Below are 12,941 nucleotides of genomic sequence, written 5' to 3' on the forward strand. Positions count from 1 at the left end.
TTGATTAGAACAAAGCTCACACAGAGCATTGAAGAGCGGTATGTTCGTGGTTATCTAGAGAGCGGAATAGCGGTTATATCGCGAGTATCTGAAACTAAAGTGAGCACGCTAAGGCAGCTCAGTGTACAAACCGGGCGAACTCGAAAGAACGTTTTTCTTTGATGTACCAATATAAAAAGAAGATTGAGGATTTCAGTAAAAGAATATCACAATATGCCTTTTCTGCACAGCTCTGTTCCTCTGCGAACTGTTTAGAACGGAGTAGAGCGTTTGTTGTGTACCAACCTTTAGGCCGTTTAATTCAAAATTTAAATTTTCTCCGTATAATTTGATTGTATTCTTAACAATGTGAACTATGATCCATTACATTAAAGCCATCGTATCTCGAAATCTATTTGAACTGGGCTGTTGCAAAAAATTACAGTTATAAATGAGGATTTTCACTATATTATAAAGAAAACTTGGGAATTTTATTTTTTTATAGAATAATAGAAAAAAAAATGGTCAAATAGGATGAGAAAATAATTGCCATTTCAGTCGTGATACAATTATCCTGCCGAGCTTTCGACCTAGGGACTAATTCATGTTCAAGGCTGTGGAACATGTTTACAGATTGTTAACAATGATTCTATTAAAATGAATATGTATAATGTAACGAAATTTACAAAAATTATTTACCTAGTTTACAAAGTAATACTTTTACATTACAGGGTTGGTGTGTCTTCTGTCTTGTCTGTTCATGGACTGAGTGTGATCGGTCTGTGTGTGATATGTGTTAGGTTACATTAAAGCTATCGTATCTCGAAATCTATTTGACCTGGGCTGTTGCAAAAAATTACAGTTATAAATGATATCATACACAGACCGATCACACTCAGTCCATGAACAGACAAGACAGAAGACATACCAACCCTGTAATGTAAAAGTATTACTTTCTAAACTATTTTAAATAATTTTTGTAAATTTCGTTTTTATTATACATATTCATTTTAATAGAATCATTGTTAACTATCTGTAAACATGTTTCACAGCCCTGAAGATGACCTAGTCCCTAGGTCGAAAGCCCGCGGCAAAATGTATCATGACTGAAATGGCAATTATTTTTTCATCCTATTGAAACCATGAATCAGTCACCAAAAAGAATGAACAACAAAATGGTCAAAGTTTAGTGTTTTTTAACGTTACGTTTTTTTCTTGCAGTTTTTGACGACCACAACTCTTTAAACAACTGTGCTAACTGAACAGAATGCATTTTATGTTTTTTGTTTACACTGTCATGATGTAATTATACAAAACTTTGTATATAGTTTTTAGTTAGGCAACCTAGCAATCCTAGGCATTTTGTCGCCTAGCTTGAAACTATAAAATGAATACAGCAGACCACCTAAGAAGCGTCAGCAAACCAAGAGCAGACTTTTGCCTCTTCCTACTCAACTAAACACTTCTTTTTCAAAATAAATTCTCCCGGCAAGTTTTATTACAAGTCAACTACCATATCTATCTTATCAAAAGCTTGGCACGAAAAATTACGTTAAATCCAGTTATTTCCAGGTTGGTCTTTTAATTAGCACTTAGCGCTCAGATTAAAAAAAATAAAAGTAAAAATTAAAATAAAATGAAAAAAAATAAAGAAGTAACTATGGCTGGTAATTTATTAACTTTGCAGCATTTGCTTTTCGAATTCTTTTCTTTTTTTGCTTTGTTTATCATTACTAATAAGTGAAGTTATCTTTAGAAATATTATAATAATATTTTAAACAAGACAAATGTAAATAGTTTATGAGACAGGTATGTAGTTGTATGGAAGAAAGTGTTAGAGATAATACTCAGGTGTGTAGATGTATACTTCACTAGTTAGAGTGTGCCCAGTTGTGCAAAATGTCAAGGATTTTGCACTGCAGGTATTTCAAATGGTGCATTCTCAATTCGTTATAGGATAGCCCCATTATTTTTATTTTATTTATTTTTTTTTGTATTAACTTTGTTTATTTTCATAACTGTGTTTTGCGAGAGAGGAAAAAATCAATTTATTTACACTTTTTAATAGACATAAATTATTAGTTCGCAGTTCACTTGTTAGTTTTACTAATGCATTTTGATAATATTAATGTACAATGTGGAAATCAAAATGCAACGTACTTTTTGAAAGGGCAAAACTAACTGTAAACACTGTATGCACTAAGTTGGTAACATTGCGAAAATAAACTAAGTCTTTTCCTGTGCTGAAATCACCAGCTTTCATTTCCATGTCTGAGAAAAGATGTGCCACAAAGTATTAATAACAAGGAATAGCGTTTGAATCCCTTTTTTGTATACAGAAAACATTTTCTTCAAGGTGGATTTAAATCAACTCAGAGGTTCTAGTACAGATTATATCAGAAGAAAATGATGCTCATTGGACTAGGGCAGGAGTCGGCAACCTATTTTAAGTAGAGAGCCATTTTTCCTTAAATATTTTTAATAATTTTACCAAGAGCCGCAAGGATGGTAGTGTAAAAAACTCGGTAGATCATTTGTATTCGCAAATTATTATTTTATGATATTCAATAACATTTAAATGTTTTATATATTTATTTTCACATATTGCCAAGTAAGTAAACAAATAAATAATAACGAATGAAAAGGCGGGAGTCTTACAAAATGAATCAAGCACTTTATTTTGATATTGTATAATTCTAATCAAATACGAACCTATCACATTTAAAATTATTTTTGAAAAAATACCTTTTTCTGCAACCATGTAGGAATGTTCTCATTACTCAATTAAAATCAGCTGTGTAATGCCCAACTTTACCTCACTAGTGGGGAAAAATTCCCATTAGTGTCACTTTCCTCACTAGTGAGTGGAAAAACTTTATTGTGCTTCCTTGATATAAGAAGTTTTGTTATTAACATAAATATTTTCTGTAAAACTTTAATAAGCTTATTTAACGTAACTAAATAATTAAAAAACGAATATTAAAAAATAAAATAAAAATTGAAAGGAATATAGAAATAAAAATAATATTTTAATAAATAATTAGATATTTTTAATTATAACAATTAAAAAGGTTATAGTGTTACCTTATAGAAATTTAAAATGGATTCTAGTGAATCCTGTTTAATTTTTTATTTTAGTTAATAACCCTAATGGTTGCAGAAAAAATATAATATTTAACTCGAGTGTAAAGTATTTTCCTCACACTCGGCAATTTGCACTTGCTCTCGCCTCCCTTCGCTCGCTCGTGCGTGCAAACCCTGCCTCGTGTGAGGAAAAGTACTACTTTCCACACTTGTTAAATAAATAACTATTAATAAATGGAATTTTCATTCGTTTCAATAAAATTAAAATATACAATATATTTTGGGCAGGCTGAAGAGCCACACAATTGGGATAAAAGAGCCACATGCGGCTCGCGAGCCGCGGGTTGCCGACCCCTGGACTAGGGGGGGTATAAGACCCAGTCAAATTACTTGAGATATCCCTCTTTAATAGTCAGGAATTTAAACATCCTTCAATTGATCCCATTTTTGGTAGTTAAAGTTGACGGATTTCTGTAGAAATTTGATTAACGGAAATAGTTATAAAACAAAAATGGAGGAAGCGCCACGGTAGCCGAGCTGTTTGAGGCGAGACCTGCAAAGCTAATATGCATTGTACTGGGTTCGATTCCCCGTTCTTAGGCCTTGGATTTTATTTAATGGTTAATAAAAGAAATTTTTTAGTAAAGTATGTTCGCTAGAAGTCTCCGTCCACGACCACGAAATTGGTATTTCATGGCCTGAAAATAATTGGCCATTACTTTTTACGTTACAAAAAAATGGAGTTATTGCACTTTGCTACTTTTCATTTTCGAGATACTCTTTTACATTTACGAGATAGTTTTTTGGGAAAAAGTGATTGGATTGGCAGGAATATATTGATATTATAAGTGGTAATAATAATGTTAATAGTTTAGATAATTTATATAAATATGTCCGCGATGCATATCGTTACAGGAAAATATTATTAATATTTTTTAGCCCCTCATCGCTTGTTGCATATTGGGAATATTATTGCTCTTATAGTTTACACATCATTTCCGAAGTTATCATTTCTATAAACGTAAACAGAACTACTGGACAGACGGCCTACGAGCCATTGTGTAAGATACGAAATTTATATTACTTGAGAAGTAATTTGGAATTTTTTTGTTATTTTTATTTATTTTTACATTTTTTATTATTTACCTAATTAATATTTAATTGGATATCATTCTATAATAAGTACATACGAGGGTCGTTTGAAAAGTCTGTGCAAAGTCAGAGAGATAGCACCACTGGCGCGTATCGAGGTTATGTTTAGTTAGTAGCATCTCTTGGAAGAACACACACTAAGTTTCAGCAAGATCGGTCTATTTCTTTGTGTTTGGCATTCGTTTGAATCGAGGAAGTCGAGTGATTTTCAAAAAATGGACGAAAAAGAATTTCGTATGTTGATTAAACACTACTTTATGAAAGGCAAAACGCCTCAGGAGACTAAAGAGAAGCTTGATAAACATTATGGTGACTCTGCACCTTCGATTAGAACAGTTTATAAGTGGTTTCAAAATTTTCGGAGTGGCCATATGGGCACAAGTGACGCTGAACGTTCTGGACGCCCTGTTGAGGTTACTACTCCAGAAATCATTGATAAAATCCATGATATGGTGATGGATGACAGAAGAGTGAAGGTGCGTGAGATTGCTAGTGCTGTGGGCATCTCGAATGAACGGGTACATAATATTTTGCATCAACATTTGGACATGACAAAGCTATCCGCAAGATGGGTGCCGCGATTGCTCACGCTTGACCAAAAACTAAATCGTGTGAAGTGTTGCAAGGACGGTTTGCAGCTGTTCTAGAAGAATCCGCAGGACTTTAAGCGTCGTTTCGTCACTGTGGATGAAACATGGATACATCACTACACTCCTGAGACCAAAGAACAATCTAAACAATGGGTTACCAAGGGGGAATCTGCGCCAAAAAAGGCGAAGACCGTTCCTTCGGCCGGAAAGATTATGGCGACTGTCTTTTGGGATTCGCAAGGAATAATCCTCATCGACTATCTGGAAAAGGGTAAAACTATTACAGGTGCATATTATTCATCGTTATTGGACCGTTTGAAAACCGAGCTGCAAGAAAAACGCCCACGATTGGCCCAAAAAAAAGTCCTTTTCCATCACGACAACGCACCAGCTCACACCTCAGCAGTTGTGGTCGCAAAATTAATGGAAATAGGGTTCCAACTCGTTTCACATCCCCCCTATTCTCCAGACTTGGCTCCCTCGGACTACTATTTGTTCCCCAATATGAAGAAATGGCTGGCGGGAAAAAGATTTTATTCAAACGAGGAGGTGATTGCCCTTTAAACCCAAAAAAGAGAAAGAAAAAATAAAGTTTTACAGTAACTTTTAAGTAAAATATAATTTGATTTTGTTTCACAAAATTGCAGAGAATTTTAAGGCCATTTATCTGGTCAGATGAACATCTGTACTAAATCATTCTAAAAAAAGCAGTTTCTGAAAAATCATTGATGGGACAACAGGTTGATCTATGGTTCTGTCCGTTTGTATAACTTCTTTTAAAAATGCTTAAAGCGTTCTGTTGAATTATTTAAATTTTTGCAAAATATTAAAACTATTATTTTAAGCAACATTAAAGGTTAACTGAATATTTAATAAAAAAAAAAAACTCGCGTATCAAACTATATGTGAATTAGATTTATCAAAGAATATTATTTGTTTCATCTATTTATTTTAAATTCTCCCAAGGTCCAATATTCAGTTTCTGTTTATTAATATTTCTAAACTATAACTTGAAAGAACTTTTAAGAATAAAGTCCAGATAGGTGGAACAACATCATTTTTCTCTAAATATCTTCATTAATCAATGCCAACTTTTTAAAACAGCAGGGTGCCATATAGAGGGAAATTAACATTACGAATCTATTTTTTCCCTTCACCATTTATTTACTTAAGTTTTATAAGTAGGTATGTGTTGTTTTTCATTTCATTTTTTGTTTGGAAATTATTTAAAAAAAACTCTCGAGGCTCCCAGCATTGCTGACCCAATCAAAACACCTGCGTATCTGTTCTAAAAAACTCGAGATTTTTTCTTCTTTTTTTCACTTTTTAATTTAAGGCACGTCAACATCTAAGGTCATTGGCCCCTTATTTTTTTATTATTTGACGTATTAGATGTGGATGAAATATATTTAATTTATAGACACTTATAGAACATTGCTAAAAATACATTTTTTTAAAAAAATCCCATTACTCGCTCTTAATCCAGAAAGATTAAGTTTTTCAAATTTAGAATATTTTCTCCCGATATTAAACTTTGAAAGCAATTAATATATTATAATGGAGGATTTGCCCTATATTTTAAAGAAAATTTGGGAATTTTATCTTTTATAGAAAAAGAGAAAAAAATTGTCAAAGTTGGGTGTTTTTTTAACGTTACGCTTTTTCGTGCACTTTTTGACGATCAACCCTTATACAACTGTCCTACAGGACCATTTTGATTAAATTTCAAAAAATAGATAAATACACAAAACCAAAAAACAATGAAAAACCTTAAGAAGAATTCGAAATTTTCCTCCCTGCCAAGCGTTTTTCTTCAAATTGACTCACCTCTATCTGTGGCAATAACTGGGAATTCATACGCTGGCCTTTTTTCATAGTCCAACTGTCCAGAAATGCAAACTTCACCAGAACCAGATCTTATGGTGAATTGTGGTATCTTGGCTCCACCACCCACCGTATAGTTTACCATTGCATTCACACCGCAATCTGGATCCGTAGCAGAAACCTGTAAAAAATCAAATAAAAACTATGTAAATGAAAAATTCTAATTGAGCAGTTTACAGTTAACCGAAATATTAAAACTACAGGCAAAGAAAATTATTCAGTAAGGGCTCATTTTCACTTTCCAACTGATCATATCTAAAGCCTAAATTAATTTCTTTAAGTCATCCATATAATATAAGGTTATAAAAGGCAAGAAAGCAGGTTATCATATTTTCCAGAATCGCTGTTGATTCCCTATTAGATAATGTACATTTCTATTCACATTTAGTTCTAAATTAAGTGCCATTAAAGCGAGTTTCATCTCTTCGATCATTCCTGAAAGTAGCCGAAAGGCTAGCCTTCGGAACGTCCTAGACTTGGACGTTCAGGATTCACTTTTTTGTTTGTAGTACAAGTATTTCAAAACTATTATTATTATTATTTTTTTTTTTATGGAAGCTACATTCGTAGGCTAAAATGTAGGCATCTTTAAAAGAGCTATGAAAACCTTGGAGTTTTTCTTTCTAGGAGCGTCTTTCAGGCCAGAAGGAAAGACCTAGAAAAGGCTTTTAAGATCTCTACAGAATTTGCTTCACTCTAAACGGAAACAACAAAAAACACGTTGTATCACTGTCGTTAGATTATCCCATTAATACTTCCTTCCAGAGTTCACACAAGTAACTGACCCTGGATCAAAAGACATGCTGAGTGCTAGTCAGTAACCAAATAAACACTGGGGACTCCTTACTGGGACATCCTTTTTCACAAGCAGATCTACTTCCACAAAGTGAGATATCCACCGCAATCAGAACAAATCAAGCGTGATTCCTTAAAAAAAAGGGCGTGATTATTTGTAGGTGATTATTTATATAGATTATTATAACATACCTCTCCATCAACTTTTTAAAGATTTCACAAATCAGCCATTATCTCCTTTATATTAACAACTTTATAATTTCGATTACAATATTCCTTAATTTTGTATCCTCTAAAAATAAACCCACTTCTCAGCAACAATCGATATCCTATTTTAATTATTCTTTGGCCTTATTAACGCAAAACACAAAAGCTACATTAAAAACCGTACCTGCATAAAATCAAGTTATTAGATAGTCCTAAATGTGACTGCAGTAGCGGGGAGGATAGAGACCTCATCTCCTCTTTAGATGCAGCAGATATAACAGAAATAGAGACAAGTTCCTACAGGAATTGGCAACTCATGTACGATTTCCATGTAGCGCTAAAAGTATTTTAGCCATAATGAATCCTGAAGCGCTACGAAGTATTTACAAATTCATTAGAGGGAATAAAATAAAAATATAGGATGCAGAGAGACTCCATAGTTTCTACTTTAGTTTTTATTTACTTACACAAACACTACAATAACTACAATATTATATACTCCACTCTAAGCGCACAACAAATAACGAAGTCACATTCAGATACCATAGTGTTGTTTTAGAAAGGAATGTCAGTACGCAGCGCTCAAGATATCCTGATCTCACGGAAGCCACGAAGCAGAATGTAGTAGAAGAGTGGAAGTCATGATGAAGAAAGAAGCGAAAGAGGCTGCGCTATTTCTCAAATTGAATATTGGGAAAAGATAGGGCTGGTGTTTTTCCACCAATATACGAGGGTAGTTTGAAAAGTCCGTGCAAAAATAAAAACTACTTAATTTTTTGGGGTAAACCTTTTTTATTTTTCAACATAGTCTCCTTTTAGGCTTATACACTTCGTCCAACGCTGCTCTAGTTTGTTGATCCCTTCCGAATAATAGGATTTGTCCAAGTCTGAAAAATAGCCATTCGTTTCTGCAATCACCACCTTGTTTGAATAAAATCTTTTTCCCGCCAGCCATTTCTTCATATTGGGGAACAAATAGTAGTCCGAGGGAGCCAAGTCTGGAGAATAGGGGGGATGTGAAACGAGTTGGAACCCTATTTCCATTAATTTTGCGACCACAACTGCTGAGGTGTGAGCTGGTGCGTTGTCGTGATGGAAAAGGACTTTTTCCTGGGCCAATCGTGGGCGTTTTTCTTGCAGCTCGGTTTTCAAACGGTCCAATAACGATGAATAATATGCACCTGTAATAGTTTTACCCTTTTCCAGATAATCGATGAGGATTATTCCTTGCGAATCCCAAAAGACAGTCGCCATAATCTTTCCGGCCGAAGGAACAGTCTTCGCCTTTTTTGGCGCAGATTCCCCCTTGGTAACCCATTGTTTAGATTGTTCTTTGGTCTCAGGAGTGTAGTGATGTATCCATGTTTCATCCACACTGACGAAACGACGCTTAAAGTCCTGCGGATTCTTCTGGAACAGCTGCAAACCGTCCTTGCAACACTTCACACGATTTCGTTTTTGGTCAAACGTGAGCAATCGCGGCACCCATCTTGCGGATTGCTTTGTCATGTCCAAATGTTGATGCAAAATATTATGTACCCGTTCATTCGAGATGCCCACAGCACTAGCAATCTCACGCACCTTCACTCTTCTGTCATCCATCACCATATCATGGATTTTATCAATGATTTCTGGAGTAGTAACCTCAACAGGGCGTCCAGAACGTTCAGCGTCACTTGTGCCCATATGGCCACTCCGAAAATTTTGAAACCACTTATAAACTTTTCTAATCGAAGGTGCAGAGTCACCATAATGTTTATCAAGCTTCTCTTTAGTCTCCTGAGGCGTTTTGCCTTTCATAAAGTAGTGTTTAATCAACAGACGAAATTCTTTTTCGTCCATTTTTTGAAAATCACTCGACTTCCTCGATTCAAACGAATGCCAAACACAAAGAAATAGACCGATCTGGCTGAAACTTGGTGTGTGTTCTTCCAAGAGATGCTACTAACTAAACATAACCTCGATACGCGCCAGTGGTGCTATCTCTCTGACTTTGCACGGACTTTTCAAACGACCCTCGTATTGTTAAATTAAGGCATTATTAAATAAATTTCAACTAGCTAGTAATAGTACAAATATATTAAATAACTATGGGAATAATTAAAATACTGCAGCTTCAGAATGAACTCATTCATCAGCCATTAAATCTCTAGCTATCTTGTCAGAAAAAAAGGCAGAAGAAATTTGCTAGGCAACAGAAAAATGTTTAAAGAATGTTTTGAATAGCAAAATTTGGATTCTTTGCAGCCGACATCAAACTTCTAATATGCAGAAAATAAAATTTAAAGAAAGGAAAAAAGAAATTTTATTACACAATCATTTTACAGAAATCTTTGATTAAAATTTTATTTATTTGTTTTTACTTAATGATTACTTTAATATAAAGTAATAAAAAGTTATTTACGAGGCATGTATTTACTTTTTATTATTTATATCTGTTACAGAAATCTCCGACATTGACGGAGCAAACGGCTGTCTGGTCATCCCAAGAAGTTACAGCCACTAATAACTAGGCAAATGTTACTTTGGAAATTTATATATCTCCGGCGCAAATTACTGTAGTTTTGCATTCATTTCTAAATGAAATATAAAATTTGTAAAATATTTACTCAAGATTGTGAATAACTCATCAGTTTATTCGATAATAAATTTATACTTTCATTAGGTTAATTATTAGGATTTAGTGTGTGCCGTAACTTATGGGGTTTTGTGTGATATCAAGAGAAGTGAAATATTACAATTTTAATGTAAAATCGGTTCTCAAGCCCATTTTTAAGTATGTCCGAGAAAGATAATTTTTACCAATGAGGTTGAATACTCTCTTAAATGTCTGTGAAAGAAGATCTTGAGGAAGACCTTTGGACCAATAAGAGAGAAAGATTAGCCCCAACAGGATGCCTTGTTTGTACGAATATCATGATCCACCATTTATGGTGGTGCGATGATTTAGAATAAGATTTACAGGTGCTTAGGCTAAGATGAAAGAGGAGATTGGCTGAGGGTAGAGTAGAATTGTGTAGGGAGGTTTATGCGACTAAGGCTTTCACGGACCGTAGTACAAGATTTAGGAATGTGCATAATGCCAATCGGCTACGGTATTTCTTAAGGGTAGATACATACTTTAGTATGTAGTAGATGAAGGTGCGCCTTATCAGAATGGACGGAGAAATCTCATAGTAAGAGAAAGCTGTTTCCCAGTTGCTTAAGATGAATGGGAAAAGCGGGATGACCACCCTTGGAGGTGGTGCGATGATTTAGAATAAGATTTACAGGTGCTTAGGCTAAGATGAAAGAGGAGATTGGCTGAGGGTAGAGTAGAATTGTGTAGGGAGGTTTATGCGACTAAGGCTTTCACGGACCGTACTACAAGACTTAGGAATGTGCATAATGCCAATCGGCTACGGTATTTCTTAAGGGTAGAAATCTGATAGCAGATAATGCCTTAGAATTTTCAAAGATTATTGTAACAACTTTACCTTACTCACTCTTTGCAAAACGTATAGAAGACTCGAAATGGTTACTTCACACAAATGTTGGCTAAAACTCCGCTTATACCACTGTCAGTGAAACTGTCCTTAAAGCCTAAAGTGGATAATAAATGGATGAGTAAAAGGGGATAGTTGAACAATAACAGCCATTTTTGCCCTCAATTCTCCTAAATATCTTTTATTGTATGTCTGCTAATGTTTGTGCCTTTTTGAAATCATATCAGAACGATTGTGCCAATTAAAGTACACTAAAATTATCTATTATTTCATGTTGGGAAGAGGAAATTTGGGGTTCTAAATACAATAATTACTTTGAAAATGGTTATTTAAACTATTTAAAATTAATACATCAAAACTGAGAGGCGATTTCGAAGTTTATTAGATGTCTATTCAACAAATTTCGAACATAACGACTTAATAAAAAAAAAAAGTTCGAAAGTTATGGAGATCGAACTTTAAATGAACTCAATCCGGATTGAATGTTTTATAGAACTCAAAATACCTACTTTTCCTTCTGACAGAATGGCAATAACACGCCTCTTTGTATTCTTTTTCTGTAATCACTCTTATAGCGACCTTTTACCTACTAGAGGGCTGGTTATTGATAGCTCCATCTGGCATGATGCTTGACAATTATCTCATTACAAAGATGAAGTCATTTTGAGATGTGAGGTCCCTTAACCAAGTCTCAAAAGCGAATATAACAACTCGTTTCTAGTATGAGCTTTAAACTGTAATTTTTATAATTAAAATGAACTCACAATTTTCGGAGGGATGTATAGTATATCACATAGCTGAAATTGTCGTACTATGCTGAAATCAAAAACATTCATCTGACTTCAACAGAAAGTTGGGCTGAATGGTCCTAGAAAATTGGAAGGAGAATCTTCTACAAGAATTGACTTCTAGTCTATCGTCTGACAATACAATGGTGCGACTGATTTTTTTTAACATTTGAGCATTCCAATTTTAGGCTACGTTTAAGAGTGAATTGTTCAGAGGAGACCCATTAGAGGTAAATTTAACTTGATGATTCTCGGAGAGTTCTTCGAAAGATAAAAAAAAAAAGACAATTTTTGCAACAATCTTTGGACGTATTTTAAGGAAGAAATTTAAAGACTTGTTTTTAATGATATCCTTCAAAATAGTCAATAGTTTCAAAACGGATTTTGACTTTTTTGCGTTTAATATATTCATCTAAAACCTTTTTTTTAGAGGGGCAGAAATACCTCATGATTTTTTGATGAAAATTCAAGCAAAACAGCTGCTGCTTCTGGTCATACTGGTCACTTGAACAGCAAGAAGCATTCACGTCGAACTGTCTATTTCATAATGAAACCAAAATTAAACACAAATCTGTTAGATGATTAGGCATGTTTAAATGATTGGAAGCCCTAATTCTAGTGATTATTAATACGGATTAAAATATCTCTAAATAAACGCATTCTACAAAACATAGCTCAATTCACTAGAAATTGCATTCAAGTCATTAAAGATGTTATTTTACTAGTAATATTAAAGCAAATAACTTTGTAAGATCGTGAATGTTTTCACTGAGAACAGAATATGAACTGTGGAAGATAAGCAATAAATTTGACTGTAGAGGGGGAGATAAGTTATTAAGACATCTTTATAAACATCTTGAAGATAGAGATAGATATCTTGAACATGCCTTCGGGAAGATATCGTATGATATATATTACAAAAATAGCTCAATTTCATTCGTTTTCAGTAATTGTAGCAGTTTATCAAATTAATAATG

General features: G+C 34.0%; 1 protein-coding gene across 2 annotated transcripts in view; it reads right to left on the reverse strand.

The window, feature by feature from the left end:
- Positions 1 to 12,941, reverse strand: part of ds (dachsous cadherin-related 1) — a 477,707-nt gene that overhangs the window by 139,762 nt on the left and 325,004 nt on the right. For both annotated transcript variants that reach the window (XM_074133009.1, XM_074133010.1), the window contains one exon: positions 6,633 to 6,810. In XM_074133009.1, the coding sequence (XP_073989110.1) occupies positions 6,633 to 6,810 (178 nt within the window). The remainder of the gene's footprint in view (positions 1 to 6,632; positions 6,811 to 12,941) is intronic.

The sequence above is a fragment of the Rhodnius prolixus genome, unplaced genomic scaffold (genome assembly GCF_049639745.1).
Source record: "Rhodnius prolixus isolate KJV_2025 unplaced genomic scaffold, Rpr scaffold_10, whole genome shotgun sequence".
NCBI classification, from domain to species: Eukaryota; Metazoa; Arthropoda; class Insecta; order Hemiptera; family Reduviidae; genus Rhodnius; species Rhodnius prolixus.